Source organism: Rana temporaria, chromosome 10 (genome assembly GCF_905171775.1).
Source record: "Rana temporaria chromosome 10, aRanTem1.1, whole genome shotgun sequence".
Lineage (NCBI taxonomy): Eukaryota > Metazoa > Chordata > Amphibia > Anura > Ranidae > Rana > Rana temporaria.
Genome location: NC_053498.1, coordinates 45285563 through 45305008, shown reverse-complemented (window position 1 = coordinate 45305008; position 19446 = coordinate 45285563). Strand labels below are relative to the sequence as shown.

At 47.1% G+C, this 19446-nt stretch overlaps 1 protein-coding gene across 3 annotated transcripts in view; it reads right to left on the bottom strand.

Annotated features, from left to right (window-relative positions):
- The window catches only part of LOC120916549 (polynucleotide kinase 3'-phosphatase), a 777425-nt gene that overhangs the window by 51684 nt on the left and 706295 nt on the right, over nt 1-19446 (bottom strand). For all 3 annotated transcript variants that reach the window (XM_040327595.1, XM_040327596.1, XM_040327594.1), the window contains one exon: nt 85-172. In XM_040327595.1, the coding sequence (XP_040183529.1) occupies nt 85-172 (88 nt within the window). The remainder of the gene's footprint in view (nt 1-84; nt 173-19446) is intronic.

Below are 19446 nucleotides of genomic sequence, written 5' to 3'. Positions count from 1 at the left end.
CTGCAAACAATAAAGTACAGCTTTGTGGTGACATATTAGAGAGCACAGTTAGACTTCAGACTGCCCAGCTTCTCCCACACTTACCCTATTATTGTGTTTGGCCTGTTCAATGGTGGCAGTAAAGAGGAAACATCGAGCTGGAACTCCTGCTTTCTTTGCACAGCTGATGTACCTGAAATATTGGAATACCATTGGAATATTGTTTTTTGTATTGGAATAAAATATTATTCAATACATTACCTGCTACTATGGCTTTTCTGTCACTGCTAAACTTCCCCCAGATTCTATCAGACAGGTATAGCCCCCATTCACACTCGAGTGTTTTTCTGCTCGTTTTCCAATGCCCAACTATGCAGAATCACATTCTTTCCAATTGTGCCTGTTTACACTTTTAGGCTTTACAACCACATGAGTTTTTTTTTTAGTGTATTGAGGTATTTTTGATCATATAGACTTCAATGGGAATGCCTGTAAATGCGCAAAATACATGCATATTTACACCTGAAGATTTATCTTCTATAGAACTGCTCTCCCCCACCCCCCCTTTTGCCAGCCCAGGAAACAAACTTCTGAAGTCTGATACACATGTAAAAGCACCTGCAATACGCTTGAAAGGTACTTGAAGTAAACACTTTGGGGTAGATTCACGTAGCTGCGCTTCCTCTTATGGCGGCGCAGCGTATCGTCTTTACGCTACGCCGGCGTAACTTACAGAAGCAAGTGCAGTATTCACAAAGCACTTGCTCCGTAAGTTGCGGCGGCGTAGCGTAAATGGGGCCGGCGTAAGCCCGCGTAATTCAAATGTGGAAGGGGGGGCGTGTTTTATGTTAATGTGTGATGACCTTCCGTGATTGACGTGTTTTACGAACGGCGCATGAGCCGTCCGTGTACATTTCCCAGTGTGCATTGCTTCAGAGTACGCCGCAACGTCGTATTGGTTTCGACGTGAACGTAAATTACGTCCAGCCCTATTCGCGAACGACTTACGCAAACAACGTAAAAAATTCAAAAATCAAAGCGGGAACGACGTCCATACTTAACATTGCGTGCGCCTCATAGAAGCAGGAGCAACGTTACGCCGTAAAAAGCCTTACGCAAACGATGTAAAAAACTACCGCCTGGCGCACGTACGTTTGTGAATCGGCGTATCTAGAAAATTTGCATACTCTACTCCGAAAACAACGGGAGCGCCATCTAGTGGCCAGCGTGAAAATGCACCCTAAGATACGACGGCGTAAGAGAATTATGCCAGTCGTATCTTAGGCTAATGTCGGCGTATCTTGCTTTCTGAATACAGAAAGAAGATACGCTGGCGCAGATTTGAATTTACGCGGCGTATCTATAGATACGCCGGCGTAAATTCTTTCTGAATCTACCCCTTTAATCACACCTACATTTACACTTGAGCAGAGCGAATTCCTGGTGATTTTGGAGACCTGTACTTAACTGCACACATGCCTGCTCTGAAATACGTAATTTCTTTATCGTACATCATGGGACACAGAGCCTTAAGTAATTACTTAATGGGTTATAGGCCACCTTCAGGTGTCGACACCGGTAAACCAAATGAAAGGAAGTTCACTCCCTATATAACCTCTCCTCCTTCCAGGAGCACATCAGTTTTTTCGCCAGTATCCAAGGTGTTAGTCACGAGTGAAGAAGTGCTCCGAGGAGCTCCAGAAGGGATCCAGGTTGGATTTAAATTCCTCCACAAAAAAAAAAACAGATCCATCCAAGAGTGCCACTGAGGCCTAAGTGTATGGTACCTGGGACCTCGTATCCGAAGCACAAGATTTTTGCCTGTAACGCCTCTCTTTGTAGGGCTGGACCCCAGGAATCCAGGGCTTAGGTCTTGTTACATTACCTAAAGCTTTCTGATGGGGTGCTTATACATGGCCTCACTGCCCCCCCCCCCCCTCGTGTTGGGGGAAGGGGGACCACACCCAGGATGAAGCAGATAAATACAGCTGTGTCAGTCTCTCCTCTGCTGACGAGGAAGACACAAACTGCCTGCACAGGGACACACGAGCTGTGGGACACGTATGGGTTGCAAAACTGGCATTCCCGACTCAGGAAGGACACTCTTTTTCCAGCACTAGGCTGATCTTTATAGCGGTTTTAAAAGTTGTGACTATTTTCAGCAATTTAGTGCAATGTGTATAGCGCTTCTGTTTTTGTACTTAGGACTATGCCTGCCAAAAGACACACCACAAAAGCCAATAAATAAAAGGTTTCACCCCCAGGCATTGGGATCTCAAGCTGTATTTCCACGCTGTCATCCTCGCCTGAATTACCAATTATGGCAACTCAGGGTGAGCCATTGGAACAAATGGATGGTGTAGCTGACCCTCACATCTCAGCACCTGTATATGTGACTGAAGATGCCCTTTCCACCTCCCTCCGGGGTCTAGAAGAAAGATTAGCGGCTTTAATTGCATCCTCCATTCAGATGGATAGGAAGCGTACCAAGTCCCCTTCCCCCACTTCAGCTTTGCAAGGGGTTCAGGATGAGGGGTCTGGATGAGGTGTTGCCCTCAATCAATCAGGAAGAAAAGCAAACCGATGATTCCTCTGCAGAGGAGACAACGGTAGATGAACCTTTTTCAGCTTCTCAAGCTGAAAAATTGCTGATACAATCTCTTACAGAAATGGTTCGTTCCACTTTCATGCTGCCTCTAACAGAGTCTCGTGAAAACTCGACCTCTTCCTTAGGTTCTTTAAAACCTTCCCATCCTTTGCATGTGTTTCCAGCACATGCATTTCTAGAACAGCTTATATTTGCTGAATGGGAACACCCGGATAAGCATTTTCTCCCTCCTAAGGCCTCTTTCACAAAAGATGGATCTGTGATGATCCGCCCCGTGAACCTCCGCTCCGCTGATCCCCGCTGAGCCGGCGGATGACAGGGCGGTCCCCGCACACTGTAAGATCTCCGCTCTCCCCTATGGGGGGGATTGGATGAACATGGACCGTCTGTCCGTGTTCACCCGATCCCATGACGGATGGGAAAATAGGGTTTTCCTCCGTCTGCAGAATCGGAGGATTGTGGACCCGGATGAGATCGGGGGTCAGCAGATATTCATCCGTTGACGCCCGCAATTTTATAGGGATCAATGCATGTCCCTTTTTCATCCGTACATGGATGGATGTAAAAGCGGACATACGGTGGGCCCGTGTGAAAGAGCCATTAGAGGTTTTCAATTTGCTATCCCCTGGAGGAGAAATTCTCCAAAAAATGGAAAGTACCAGCAATTGACGCTACGATTTCCAACGTGAATAATAACTTAACTTGTCCTGTAGACAATGCAAAGATGCTTAAAGGGGTTATAAAGTTTTTTTTTTTTTTTTCTAAATAGATTCCTTTAAGCTAGTGCATTGTTGGTTCACTTCCCCATTCCTTCGATTTCCCTTCTAAAAGTTTTTTTCCTTTGTCTGAATTTCTCACTTCCTGTTCCGCCTCAGTAAGCTTGCCCCCATCATCCGACCCGTTCTGGCTGGGGGTTAGTCAGCGTGCTCGCCCCCTCCCTTGGGATTACATCGCTGTGGGGAGACGCTGTAACATGGTGACAGTGAATCAACAATGCACTAGCTTAAAGGAACCCATTTAGAAAATAAAAAACAAATCTTTACAAACCTTTAAGGATTCAACAGATAAGAATTTCTGCTAAAATCTGCCCTTTCCATAGCAGGTGCCGTCACTCAGCCTGCAGTCACCGTCTGCCAATCCCTAAAAGACCAATTTAGGCTGGCCCTTAGAGAGCTTCCTATGCAACAAGCTCGGGATTTGGCTAAGCTACCTAGGGCATTATGTTTTGCCATAGATGCCATTAAAGATTCTATTAACCAGGCATCCCGCCTATCGCTTATGCTTGTACATAGAAAATTGGTCAGCGGAAGCACCATGTAAAACCCTAACTGGGTTCCCCTTTCATGGGGAGCAACTATTTGGATATAATTTCTTCTCCAGACAATTTCTAGTGGGAAAAAGTTACCAGTCAAAAGAAAATATAAACACCCTTTATTTAAACAGGCTTTTTCCCCTGTGCCAGGGTCTTCTGCCTCCAAGCAGTGGCGACGTCCTCCGCCGTCAGACTCTAGAGGAAGACCTCAGGGTCAGACCCAGGCTCAAAAGAAGCCCTGGGGTAGGAAATCTACAAAACGGTATCCAAATCTCATCCAAAGCCTCATCATGAAGGGGCAACCCCCCTCACCAAGGTGGGGTGAAGACTTCTGCAATTTTCAGAAGTCTGGAAAAAGGAAATTCAGGACAGATGGGTCATCTCCACGGTAACGCTGGGGTACAAGATGGAATTTAGGAACTTTCAACCGTCTCGTTTCCGGAGATCAAGCACTCCCAAAGATCCAGAGAAGAAACAATCTCTGTTTCAGGCACTAAACCGATTAATATCTCAGGGGGTGATCATACAGATCCCCACATAAAAGAGCAAGGTCTGGGGTTTTATTCAAATCTTTTCATGGTACCAAAACCAAATGGAGACGTCAGACCCATTCTAGATCTAAGAAAGCTAAATCAATTCCTGAAGATCCGCTCCTTTCGCATGGAGACAATCAGGTCGGTAGTTTCTATCCCTCTAGGAAGAGAACTTGTGGCATCAATCGACATCAGGGATGCATATCTGCATGCCCCTATATTTCCTGCTCATCAAATGTTTCTGCGGTTCGAGTTAGAACAGCAGCATTTCCAGTTTGTAGCCCTGCCCTTCGGGCTAGCCACAGCACCCCGGGTGTTCACCAAAGTGCTGGCTCCACCTCTAGCCAGGTTAAGGGCGCAGGGGCATAACAGTCGTAGCGTACCTAGACGATCTATTACTTATAGATTAATCAGTGACTCGTTTGGAACAAATCATACGCACTACAACCAACTATATGAAAAGTTTGGGTTGGATTCTCAACCTAGAGAAATCCTCCTTAATACCGCTAAACAGGCTGGAGTACTTGGGTCTGATCATAGACACAGCCCAGGAAAGTGTTCTTGCCTCAAGCAAAGATCAACTTCCATAAGAGCTGGTGTGGAGGGTCAGGTCAAACGCCAATCCCTCCATTCGCCTCTGCATGAGGTTGCTAAGAACCATGGTGGCTTCATTTGAAGCAGTTCCCTATGCATAGTTCCATTCAAGACTGTTCCAAAAAGACAGGATACTGTTTTGCAACAAAACAATTCAAGCTTTAGACTTGCCAATGTGACTGTCCCCAAGAGTGGCCCAAAGCCTCACTTGGTTACCAACTCAGAATCAGCTGAAAAGAAAATCCTTCAAACCAGTCATCTGGAAAGTAGTAACGACGGATGCCAGCCTTTCAGGCTGGGGAGCAGTACTAGAAAAGACAACTGTCCAAGGACAGTGGTCAAGAACCAAAAGCACAGGGGTGAACAACAGCGCTACATATGGTGATAACATAAAATTATATAGCAGCTGGAATATAGGTATACGTAAAATGTGTGTGTGAGTAAGCACACAATATTAAAACATTTGTTTAAAACATAATGTCCATAAATGATCTGAGATCTTGTATGATTAGCACCTGGAGGCAGCTCCCTTAGAGTGAAGGGATGGGCCCTGTGTAGAAATGGGAACAGAGGGGTGTCAGACTGAGTGCAGTATAAATCATATATTTAATAAAAACAAGTAGTAACTCACAGGTTAAATTCGATGAGTTCAGTATGTGGTGAAAATCGCCAGCCCTGGAGTCTCATAAATGTCCTATTTAGGGTCCTATTTTCCCTTTGCAGCCTGGGGCACTGGTGTGATTTTTTTTATTTATGTCAGGAAGCTGATCCACATGGACCACAGTAACAAAATTATCATAATCAAAGATAAAACCAACACTAGTGAAGTGTATATGCATGAATAATACAACAGTGGCATTAGTGGTGTATAATACAATCCCGTCCTGACTAGACCTTACCACATAGGCAGAACCAGTGTAGCAGTACCCCTGAGCAAATTTCCGCGCAAGAACATTCCCCACGTGGAGCGTGGTAAATCCACATCTCCATGTGATTGTCCCGTGTGGTTGAAAGGGATAGACCAGAATACTGTAGTCTAGCGGGTCCAATCCCCCTTTTATTTTTCATAATTTTTGACCAGAAACAGAAAATAGAAATAATTAGCCAGTGCCCTAAGGTAGAAAAAGAAGTGGGAGAGTGATATTGGGGGGGCACGGACATGGATCCAGGCTTCAGCCCGCTGGGTGTTGTTGCGCAATTATTTAATTAATATATTTTTTTGTGCCCCCCTCTCCCTTCCTTTTACTATTTTTACTGTTTTTTATTATTTCAAAAGTGATTGGCAGTTGCCGAAGTCCATTCTGATCTGCCTGATTGTATAAGTTATGATGGATTGGCAGACCTTAATATGGCATGCCATCCCTTATATAGTCTAAATTTGTATATGTGAATTTGGCATCTTGAAGTCCCGTTTCAGATGCCTGTATAAGTCCGGGGGAGCCCTGTTGTATTCCCCAAACTTTGTGTGCCAGATCATCGGTGCATGTTGCGTGCTGCACAACTATGCCATGAGAAAGAGCCTGGAGATTGACATATGTGATGACCTGACCCCCGAGCCACACAGTCCCCCCTTGCCCGAGGCTACCCTGTCTGCTGAAGGAACAGCAGTCAGGAGTTGCCTCGTGGATCACATCTTTGCATGTTAAACACACACATTCATCATGGCACATGGACAATGCATGCATGCACACCACTGTGGTCCCTAGCTCACACACACACACCACATCCACCTCACATTGGTTTAGCCCAAGTCCACCGCGCGGGACTTGGGAGCAGCAACGCCACGCCAAGGCCCCAATGATGTTGCTGTCCATTCATACCACATTCACACGGTCGTGGGGATAACCTCTCCCCGACGATCCAAGGTGACACGCCTTGCTGGCAGAAATGTCACACATTGGCCACATACACACACTCACACACCAGTCACACCATAGCACTGACAACACAGGGCAAAACATGCCCCTGCACTCCTGACCGTGTGCATCCAATGGTGCTGTGACGTCAGTGAAAAAAGAACAAAAAATTGGGATCATGCCATTGTCCGCCATGGTATGCCCTTACAGGAGGACGGCACATGCATCTGTGCATGTCACACAAATAAAAAAAAAAGCTCAGACTCTGAGCAGCACTCGTCCTCAGGACAGTCATTTGCCCTCTCGTGGGCCAGGCCTTGTGCCCAGGGTTCTGCTCCTCAGTTGTCCTGGTGACGACTCGGGTGGGGGGGGGGCATCACGGGGAAGTTTATCCCCTGGGCTGTCGCTCCTGGAGCTGGTTGCAGATGTTGCCTGCATCCACTCCAAGGCAATGGCAATGCGTGTCAGCACGCCATTGGTCTCGGCCTGCAATTGCCTCTGCCTGGAATTGTGCTGGCGCTGTAGGCGCCTGTTCTGGCGACCCTCGGACTGGATGGCGGCAGTGTTGGCCTGGACTATCACACCCAGGCTCCTCACCTCCGCCACAATCCCTGCTGCTGTGGCCTGCAGCTCCCCAATTACCGTGGTGTGCCGTTCCTGGGTCGCCTGCGTGTCCAGTCCCCAGATGTGGAAGGACCCCCTGCTACCATATGTTGATGCATGGCATCCAGTGTCTGTGACTGGTCACAGAGGCATGTGGCCATGGCTACGCAATTGGCATTCACCTCCTGCAGGCAGTCAGAGATGGCCATGGTATGTGCAGCCTGTTGGTTGAGGCACTGCTGCATTGCGGCTGTGGTGCCCTGCACAGCCACTGTGCACTCAGCCTGTGTCTTTGCCTAGGACCCGACAAAGGAGGACAGGCTGGCAGCCACACGGTGGAGGTCACAGGCTATTTCTGCCATGTGGTGTGTCTGGTGTGCCTGTTCCCTCTCCAGCCCTTCTTGGAGGGATCCGGCTACACCCCTGGTCTTGCACAGAGCCTTCCTAGGAGAAGTAGACGGTTGTGTCTGTCTGGACGGGGTGGCCCTCGGGGGGGTTCCCCTGATGGGCGTCGTGGTCGTCAGGAGGTCCACCATCTCGGAGGGTCCGGCGAAGATGGTATACTCATCAAGGTACAGGCATTCCTCCTGTCGGATGTCCACCTGCTCCTCCATAACGACCTCAAGAGAAGATGTGTGGGCACTCCTCTCCACCGTTGTTTCGTGGCTTCCCAGGGGGTCAGACTGAGTGGGTCGTCCAGCAGCAGAAGATGGCCCAGCTACCTCCAGCACATCTGTAGATGACACACACCATTCACATGTTGGTGGACCCACACACTTGTCACATGTTCCCTTGCACCCCCTCACATGCTCCACACCGGATGGGGGATGAAACACACTTACCTCTCCTCAAGTCCTGTTCGCTGGAGTCAAAGCCCTCCAGGCCCTCCACCTGCTCCTGCTCCAGGCAGCTGGCGATGACCTCCTCTTCAGCTGTCGGCTTGATACTCATAGCTGACCTGCCTCCCGTGCCCCTGAGGTGCCTTTTCATTTTGGTCAGCTTCTCCCTGACACGCCGACGCATGTCGTTGATTTTTTTTGGAGCTCCTTCCAGGTCCCGGTTTCATGGCCAAGGCTGTTTATCTCCAGGGTCACCTTCTGAAGGATCTCCAACTTCCAGGCCTTGCTGGTCCTCCCGCTCTGTGCGCCATGGTGATAGGTATCATATTTAGATATGGCAGAGGTCAGGATCGCCCTCTCATCCGCAGATAAGTTCTTCCTCTTCTCCCTGTCAAACTCACTATCTGACATGTTGGCACAGGTCACAAAAGTATGTCTGCACCAGGGAACACAATCAGGCGTACTTTTGCGCTGGATGTGCGTCTGGCTGGGCATACTTATGGTCTCGGTGTACGCGGTGGGCCGGCGTATCTTAGGCAGTTGCGCCGGCGTAGTTGTGAGCAGGCGCAGAGGGGTGCTGTGCATGCGTCCACGTCACAGTTCGTGATATGCCGGGCGTAAAACGTGCACCACGCTCGGACCATCATTTGCATGGGGTCACGTCCACTTCCACCTATGCCAGTGTACACCTACGAAACACACGCCACGCTGGCGCAGCGTTGGGAGCACTGGCTTGCTGAATTAAATGCTTGCCTCTCCGCCGGCGTGGTGTACGGCGTTTGCGCTACGGAGGCGTAATGTGCGCCCACACTCTGTGTATCTGGGCCAATATCTCCGTTCAAAACGGAATTGTACTGAACAAATAACCTTTGCTGAACAAGCTAAAGTCCTAACAGATAGGTTTGTAGAAAAGGGATATTCCACGGAATTGTTGTCCAACATCTAGAATGTGGTTAACAATATAGATAGAGCTGATCTGTTGAGAGAGAAAACGGACCGAGAGAAAGATAACAAGTTTCGGAGTCCTTTTGTCACCAATTATTCTTGCCAGCATGCCAATGTGAAACATATAGTTAATAAACATTGGCACATTTTAAAAAATGACAAAGTTCTTACTAACATACTACCAGATAAACCCCAGGTGGTCTTTCGGGGAGTGCCCTCTCTGAAGGATAAATTAGCCCCTAATATACTGAATCCTCCCAGTATTGGCTCAATGTTCTTTTCTGGCTTAACTGGATATTATCAATGCAGGAGATGTCAGGTTTGCTCCCCGAACGGATGCAGAGCCAGAAGAACCACCACGTTTAGCTCTATGTGTACTTCAAAGAGCTATTCCATTGAGCCATTCATTACCTGCTCTGCCACAGGGGTAGTCTATATGCTCCAGTGCCCGTGCGGCCTGCAGTACGTGGGCAGGACCAACCGCCCTCTGCAGGTACGCCTAAACGAGCATTTTAATAACATTAGAAGAGGGTATACCAAACATTCAGTGTCCAAGCACTATTTAGCTGCACACAAAAGGGATCCTACTAACACCATTTTTATGAGTATCGACAAGTTTAGCCCCATTGGAGAGGTAGTAATTTAGTACGAAACATTTCTAAATTAGAAATGTCATGGGTGTACAAACTTAAGTGTTATACACCCTTTGGCCTAAATATAGAGGTTGATGTCAATTGTTTTATTGACAACTCTTAGGGTTCATTTATATTATTATTATTTTTTGTCTGATTCTCTGATTGTTGATATTGCTTGGCATACATATAGATTCCCCCTCGTTTGGGCTTTCCGATGCCACCCACCGATATAGGAGAGAATTTTATGAGCCAACAATGTTCTAATTTGTGAACTCGATGTGAGTCCCTTCCAGCCGTTAATTTTAACGGATTTATTATATTCAATATATTAGCACATGAAGCTGCCTGTGATAATGTGATGCCATTGGTTTGATGTTGTCCCTAGTCTTTGAGAGGTGAAGGGTGTTGAGCGCAATTATTTAATTCATATTTTTTTTGCGCTCCCCCTTCCTTTTACTATTTTTACTGTTTTTTTTTATTTCAGAAGTGATTGGCAGTTGCCGAAGTCCATTCTGGTCTGCCTGATTGTATAAGTTATGATGGATTGGCAGACCTTAATATGGCATACTATCCCTTATATAGTTTACATTTTTATATATGAATTATTTAACGTTTATGCTCGACATTGGATGCAGAGGTGCATTGTTATGTCAGGGGATTGTGTTTTGTCTGTGTGAGATTGCTGAGTGTTATTTTCCTTTGCCCTTAATTTTGGCAGGATAACCAGTGTTAACTCACACAGACATATATCCCTTTCCCTTAGTTAAAATGGCGCTGGTGTGGCTGTTCCCGGGACTCGCAGCGAGGCTGCACTATACCATTTGTCTTTAACCACTTCCCGACCTCCTCATGTACATATACGTCAGCAGAATGGCACGGACAGGCACATGTACGTACCTGTACGTCCTCTGCTAGACGTGGGTGGGGGGTCCGATCGGGACCCCCCCCCGGTACATGCGGAGGTCGGGTCCGCTCGGGGAGCGATCCGGGACGATGGCGCGGCTATTTGTTTTTAGCCGCTACGTCGCGATCGCTCCCCGGAGCTGAAGAACGGGGAGAGCCGTGTGTAAACACGGCTTCCCCGTGCTTCACTGTGGCGGCGCATCGATCGGGTGATTCCCTTTATAGGGAAGACCCGATCGATGATGTCATTCCTACAGCCACACCCCCCTACACTAGTAAACACACACAAAGTGAACACTAAATGTTACAGCGCCCCCTGTGTTTAACTCCCAAACTGCAACTGTCATTTTCACAATAAAGAATGCAATTTAAATGCATTTTTTGCTGTGAAAATGACAATGGTCCCAAAAATGTGTCAAAATTGTCCGAAGTGTCCGCCATAATGTCGCAGTCACGAAAAAAATCGCTGATCGCCGCCATTAGTAGTAAAAAAAAATAAAAATGCAAAAAAACTATCCCCTATTTTGTAAACGCCATAAATTTTGCGCAAACCAACCGATAAACGATTATTGCGATTTTTTTTACCAAAAATAGGTAGAAGAATACGTATCGGCCTAAACTGAGGAAAAAAAATGTTTATATATGTTTTTGGGGGATATTTATTACAGCAAAAAGTAAAAAATATTGAATTTTTTTCAAAATTGTCGCTCTATTTTTGTTTATAGCGCAAAAAATAAAAAACCGCAGAGGTGATCAAATACCACCAAAAGAAAGCTCTATTTGTGGGGAAAAAAGGACGCCAATTTTGTTTGGGAGCCACGTCGCACAACCGCGCAATTGTCTGTTAAAGCGACGCAGTCCCGAACTGTAAAAACCCCTTGGGTCTTTAGGCAGCAATATGGTCCGGGGCTTAAGTGGTTAAATGCGGTGATTCAGAACGCTGCCTGTATCCTGTGACCACGTCCCCATCGAGACGAAATGTTGGAATGCGACGTTCTGATGTCACTGCGTCAAGTGATCAGACCCGGAAGATGCGGGCTGCATGTTCGAGGAGCCGGCTGGCTTGTGTTTATTGATGCTTTTATATCTACAGCTTGATGTAAGTGTACATCATCTTTTTATCTTATAATAAATCTCGAGGATTTCACGCTATGCAAGTTCCTTCTTATTCCTTCTCCCGCATTGGTACACTGTTTTGAGGCAATTCAATACTGTGACTGACCCTCTCTGGAGACATGCTTCAAGGATATCATCATTATATGCTATCATCTCCTGTAATTAAGAGATCATAGAGTTCTGGTAAGAGTCAGTGTGCGACTGAGGTGGAGGTGCTTCTACCATCACTCTTTCCAGAAAATTGGGGAATATTTACACTTTAATGTGACCATCAGCTTCATGTTTTTTGGACTTTACGGTGTATGGTGAACCATGGTTAATTTATAACTGTTCACAAGATTTAATATTTTATAGATGTTCACGGTTTAATCACCGTTTGTCACTTATTTAAATTTTCTTTGTATTATTTGCGCTGGTTTCAGTGCATCTATTTATACGCACATTAGCGCAACTTTTTTATTTGTATACTTTAAGGCTGTGTCAGACCATTTTAGGTTAACGCTAGCTTGGATGTGTGTGAGTTGGGGCAGTGGAATTCCTATACCCATCGCTTCTGATTTACTAAAGTTAATCTTCAGGTTGGAAATTTGCCTATAGTTGTCGCCTGCGTACGCAAATACCTTGTATTGGATTTTGTTGACTTCAATGCCGGTGATGTCAGGGTTTAATCCAACATGACATAGGAAGGGTTCCAGGGACAGTGCAAATAGTAGAGGCAAGAGCGGGCAGCCCTGCCTAGTACCGTTGGTGATCGGAAAAGATTTAGATAAAATACCGTTCGCCCTGACCCTAGCCGTCGGTCCTGAATATGCCGGAGATCCAATTCATCATCTTGGTCCCCAGCCCTATGCGTTTTAGCGTTGCAAACATGAACGTCCAGCTCACCCTGTCGAACGCCTATACATGGTGACTTGGTGCTATTGGCTATGTGTAGTAGGTTTAGGACTTTGGTGGTGCTGTCCCTGGCTTCCCTGGATGGGATAAAGCCAACCTGGTCTAGGTGGATCAGATGTGTGAGGTGCTGTTGCAATCTAGAGGCAATGATCTTGGTGAAAAGCTTGAAGTCGGCGTTCAAGAGTGATATTGGACGGTAGCTCCCGCATTGGGCAGGGTCTTTGCCTTCCTTTGGTATGACTGTTATTTGCGCTTCTAGTGTGGACCTATGGAACGTTTCCCCCCGAGCTAAGGTTATTGTATAGTTTCACCATGTACAGGCCTAGGGATGGGAGAAGGATCGTGTAGTAAAGGACGGTAAGGCCAGTCGGGCCCGGGGCGTTACCCGATTTGGCGGCCTTTAGTGCTTAGCTGTAGTTCTGGTAGCGTGATGGGGTCCTCTAATAGATCTTTAGCTTCTGCCGATAGTGAGGGCGTGAGGGATTTGGCTATGTACTCCGATGTCGTATTCTGGGTGGGGGGTGTCGTGTTCAGGTTGTACAGGGAGCCATAGAAGGTTCTAAACTCCTGCTTAATGTGTTGGGGCAGGGAAGCCCTCTGACCATTGGTAGATATATGATGTGCGGGATGTAAGACGCTAGCCTCTGTATCCATAGTGTTTGGGCCAAGAGTCTACCGCACTTGTCTTCCGATGTCTCCGGAATAAATTTTTCTCCAACAGAAATGCAGCGCTGCTTTGGCTTTAAGGTTTAACAGGTTCGTAAAATGTGTGCGGACAGTGTCAAGTTCCGTTCTGAGTTGCCTGGTTGGGGTCAACTTGTGGTTAGTCTCTAGCTTTTGTAGTTTATGTAGTAGTTGGTTCAGTTGGGTCGTCCGTTGTTTTAGACGGGAGCCGTGTTTAATGAGTACCCCCCTAATCACCGCCTTGTGTGCCTTCCACACTACCCCAGTGTCGCTGTCAGCTGTACTGTTGGAGTCAAAGTAATGTCTAATTTCTTTGACTGTCTGCTAAGGTTTCTGGGTCCTGCAAAAGACTCTCATTTAGCCTCCACGGTGGTCTTTGCGCTGTATGGACGTCCGAAATGGCGTACCGCAAGCTTATCGTGGCATGGTCTGACCATGTAATCGACCCGATGGAGGCGTCTCTGACTGCATGTAGTTGCCCATGGGGGATCAGGAAATAGTCGATGCATGAGTATGTCTGGTGTGGCCTAGAGTGGAAAGTGTAATCCCTCTCCCCTGGGTGGAGAAGGCGCCACGCGTCAATCAGTTGAACGGAGTGCAGTCCTGAGCAAATGCGTTTACGTGTTTTACTTGAAGTAGATGAGGTACCGGAGGAGGTGTCCTCTGTCTGTGTCAATGGTATGTTAAGGTCACCACCCACGATTAGTTATCCTTCCGAGTATTTCGTAAGACGTTATAGGTGTCGTTTGATAAAAATGTCCTGATGGTCGTTCGGAGCATAAAGGTTTGCAAAGGTCATCTTCACATCTCCGATCTGGTCCCTGCGTGTCTGTCTTTGTGTCTGCATGTGTCTAAGGTACCCGAGATGAGGATGGATACCCCTCTAGATTTAGCTTCCGTGTACGTGGAGTGGTAAGCATGGCGGTAAAATAGTTTAAGTAACGGTAAAGAGCAGTCTCTAAAGTGCGTTTCTTGCAATAGGATGACGTCTGCCTTCATGCAATACATATAATGAAGCAGCATCCGTCACTTTTCAGGTGTGTTTAGGCCTTTGGCCTTCAAGGATATTATATTGAGTACATTCATGGCCGTGAATCAGAGGGGGGGGGGGCTAGGGGGTAAAAGGGGAGTGTGAGGATGTGGAAGGGAAAATTAAGGTAAATATCAGAAATTATAATGAGTGGGACTAAAGTTGTCTCCCCCGTGAGTTTGATAAGAAGTTAGGAAGCTGCCACTAGGACAGGCAGCTGTAGGAGAGATACTAAAGTAGCCCAACTGGCTAAGGTGCTCGCCAGGGAAGTCCTGGGTATTAAGCGCAGTCCTAATTGGGGTGGTGGAACAAGAGCCAGTGAGTGAGCCCCCGCCCTCTCTGCCCACCCCCGGCAGGTATGAAATGATATGACCTGTAACGGTATAACAGTCTTAGTAATAACATGGTACTCAATCATGTATTTTGATAGAAAATTGGATGACGGAGAGTTACCTTAAACTCAACGGCTCAAAAAGCAGAACTTCTTCTGTTTTACGCCAACTGAAAGAGACTTCCCACACCAATATGGACACCGCCGCCCATTCTGGGACAAACCATCACCCCTAGTACCAAAGTCAAAAGTCTCCGAGTCATTTTTGACACCCACATGACAATGGATGCACAAATAGGGTCAGTAGTCAGCGGATCCCACCATCTGCTGTGCCTGCTACGTAGACTCATTCCCTTTATCCTGAAAGAAGACATAGCAGTTGTGGTGGGAGCAATTATCAACTCCAGACTCGACTATGCAAATGCCCTCTACCCCGGACTCCCAAAATACCAAATCACTCGTCTGCAAGTCGTTCAAAATACGGCCACTCGACTCGTGACTGGAACAAAACCATGGGAATCAATCTCACCTTCACTGAGATCCCTTCATTGGTTGCCAGTAAAAGACAGAATCACTTTTAAGGCACTCTGTCTGATACATAAGTGTGTTCAAGGAAATGCCCCCAATATCTATGCAAAAAATTAAAATGTCACAACCCCAATCGCGTTCTGTGATCCACCAACCAAAATCTACTCCAGATACAAGTCCAAAGGAGAACGAAGATTTGGAATCCAAGGACCTAGACTATGGAACGCTTTACCAACCAGCATCCGAATGGAGGTGAATCACCTGGCCTTCGAAAAAAACTCAAAACCCATCTTTTCTGAGGGAAAAAGTACAGTAGCGAACTGATACTAAGCGCCCGGAGGTGATTCAGTTCGCATGTGTTGCGCTATATAAGTTTCTCACTCATGTATAAAACAGGCAATAGAACAAGTGCAGTTAGTAGTGCAAACAGTGCTATCAACTAGGCAGAGGTAAAACAAAACAGATTTAACTGGTGAATGCACGCAGCTTTCCCATCCCTGATCAGGAATACAACAGGTAAACCAAGCCCCCCACTGTTACTTCGGCAAGGTATCTCAATAGTGATACTCACGTGCGTCCCCCAACGCGGTCCGGTGTCGCCGCCTGCTCCTAGGCTGGCGGGGAGGCAAAGGGCCGCAGAAGGCAGATATGCCCGATGCAGCCAGTCCGGCACTGGTATCGTGTCCGTTTCAATGAAGCGGAATAGTGCTGATAGATCTGCGGCGGACTGTAAAGTGAAGGCGTTTGAGTTCTTGCGGAATGTCACCACGAAGGGGTATCCAGGAGGGGTCGCAGGATGGCCCTGCGTCTTAGTGTCTTGATTCGGGAGCCTTCTGCTTCTACATCCCCATGATCCCAAGCACCACGCAGGATTGTCTCCTTCTGGGTGTATAAATGCAGACTACATCGCGTTGCCTGCTCGGGTCCGTGGATTTGGGGCCTAGGGCCCTATGTGCCCTGTCCAGCATGACGCCGGTGTCCGGAAGAGGTCTTTCACAGTTTCCCCCAGGTTTTCCGCCTCGGTGTCTTCCGGGATACCTTGGAGCCGAAGGTTGTTGCGTCGGTTCCGGTCCTCGATATCTTCCAGGTGTAGCTGAAGCGCTACGGCAGTGTCGCGATGCTGGTCACGGGATTGCTCCAGTGCCAACACCCGGCCCTCCAACGATGCGACCGCGAGCTCTGGAAAGACATGTCCAGGCCACACCCCCCCACTGGTGTGATCTTACAGGGATCCAGAGAAGGCTGGGAACCAGGAAACGAAAAGAAGCTGGTCGTGACTTCACAGGAACAGGAAATGTGATTATTCACAGTGGCAAGGAATGGTAATGCATTTCTACCAAGAACTGAAAGAAGCTTGCCCATCAATATCCTAGAGATTTAGGCAGTACGTCTGGCTCTAAAGGCCTGGACATTCAGGTTACGGGATTGTACCGCCAGCTGTGGCCTATATCAATCACTAAGGTGGCACCAAAAGTCTCAGCACAGAGAGAAGTGAACCATATTCTAACTTGGGCAGAAAGGAATGTTCCATGGCTTTCTGCAATCTTCATTACGGGAGTAGAGAATTGGCAGGCAGACAGCAGTTATTCCCAGGGAAATGGTTTCTTCACCCCGACATATTTTGGGCTGTTTGCCAAAGATGGGGGACTCCGGAAGTGGATCTTCTAGCATCCAGTTTCAACACAAAGTTAGTCAACTTTGTGGTCAGAACAAGGGATCCATTGGCATGTGGAACGGATGCATTGCATGGCATGCATAGGTCATGGTACGCAGAAATAGTAAAGATGGTAGTGGAGGGCCCTTGGCCCCTCCCACTACAGACAGATTTGCTCTCTCAGGGACCGATATTCCATCCTTCCTTACCGTCTCTAAATTGAGTGGCTTGGCTATTGAAACCCACATTCTAAAGAAACGTGGCCTTTCCGGGTCAGTTATCTCTACCCTGATTAATGCTAGGAAGCCAGCTTCCAGAACTATATATTATAGAGTCTGGAAGGCTTATGTTTCCTGGTGTGAATACAAGGGTTGGCACCCTCGCAGATATATCATAGGCAGAATTCTTGCCTTTCTACAATTAGGGGTAGACATGAAATTGGCCTTAAGTACTATTAAAGGCCAAGTCTCAGCTTTATCGGTCTTATTTCAAAGACCACTTGCTACTCATTCCTTAATCCTGGGCTGACAAGAGGTGACGCCGCTTAATCCGCCCGTCAAACCTTCCTTGAATGCTTGGGATTTAAACTTGGTCTTGTCGGTGTTACAAAGTCAGCCATTTGAACCAATGCAACATATTCCCTTAGTCCTTCTGACAAGGAAGTTGGTATTTTTGGTTGCTATATGCTCAGCAAGGAGGGTTTCAGAATCGGGTTCTCTTTCTTGTAAGGAGCCATATTTGATTTTTCATGAGGACAGAGTGGTATTTTTTGCCAAAAGTAATTTCAGGTTTTCACCTGAACCAAGATATTGTCCTGCCAATGTTTTTTCCAAAACCATGTTCCAGGGAAGAAAAGTCACTACATTGTCTGGATGTGGTGAGAGCAGTGAAAATCTATTTACAGAAAACTGCTCAGATTCGTAAGACTGATGTCTTATTTATTCTGCCAACGGGTCCCAAGAAAGGACAGGCAGCGTCGAAATCCACTGTCGCCAAGTGGATTCGTCAAGTGATAATTCAAACTGATGATTTAAGGGGTAAGATTCCCCCGTTTCAAGTTAAGGAGCATTCTACCAGGTCGGTTAGTACTTCTTGGGCAGTGCGTCTACAGGCCTCCATGGCTCAGATCTGTAAGGCCGCAACTTGGTCTTCAGTGCATACATACACAAAATGTTATCATGTGGATGCAAGGAGGCACGAGGATATCACCTTCAGGTGCAGTGTGCTGCAAGCTGCAGTATAAATCTTCAAGTCTGGGTGTACCCTGTGGGTTGTTTCTCCCACCCCTCAAGTGGCATTGCTATGGGATGCCTCATTAATTACATAAGGCTCAAGTCCCATGACGTACGATAAAGAAAACGGAAAATTGAATACTTACCTTTCCGTAATTTTCCTTTTCTGGTGCCTACCCATGGCAGCATAGCATTGGTCATGGCTCCGCCCCCGACTGACCCACAGGACCTCTTAACTCTCTAATAAAAAGAGTAGCCCCCCCCCGATAGGCATTCTTAGTAACTAGACCTCAGACCCAAAGAGCAAGTCAACAAGGGAGGGTGTATGCTGCCATGGGTAGGCACCAGGAAAGGAAAATTACGGAAAGGTAAGTATTCAATTTTCCGTTTTCCTGGTGCCTCCATGGCAGCATACAAATGGTCAAATAACTCGCTTACAGGGAGGGTACTGCTCAAAAAAATATTTTTAATTTATTACAGAACGGAACGCTCTAGCATTTTTTTCCAAAAACCGCGGGAGGTGAGAGCTGCCGGATCTAGGCTATAGTGAGCCATAAAGGTGCTGAAGGAAGACCAGCTTGCCACCTTGCAGATTGTTTCCGGGGAGACCCGTGCCAAGGCTGCCCAAGATGAGGCGATTCCTCGCGTAGAGTGGGCGTTCACCGCTTTGGGAACAGGGAGACCACTAGCCCGATAGGTGTTTTGAATAAGTTTCACAATCCAGTTAGCTACTGTTGTTTTGGAGGCCGCTTCTCCTTTTCTTGCCCCTCTGGGGATGATAAAAAGAGTCGTTGGTCCTTCCGGAATTCGTGAGTACGTTTTAGGTAGTGTTTCAAGGACCTGGCAACATCCAGCTCGTGTAGGCTCGAGGAGTTCTGATCTTCTCCAAAACGCTGGAAAGACCCATTCCTGATTGAGATGAAAGGTCGAAGGCACTTTAGGAATGAATTGATGAATGGGCTGCAGAACCACCCTGTCTGGGAAGAAGGTGATATAGGGCTCCTGAGCACCAAGGGCTTGGATCTCGGATATTCTGCGCCCCGACGTGACGGAAATTAGGAAGGCCGTCTTCCAGGTGATGTTCTCCAGTGAGCATTCCTCTGTAGGAGTGAAGGGTGGGAGTGCGAGTGCTTCTAATACTATAGTAAGATCCCACTTGGGATATAACGT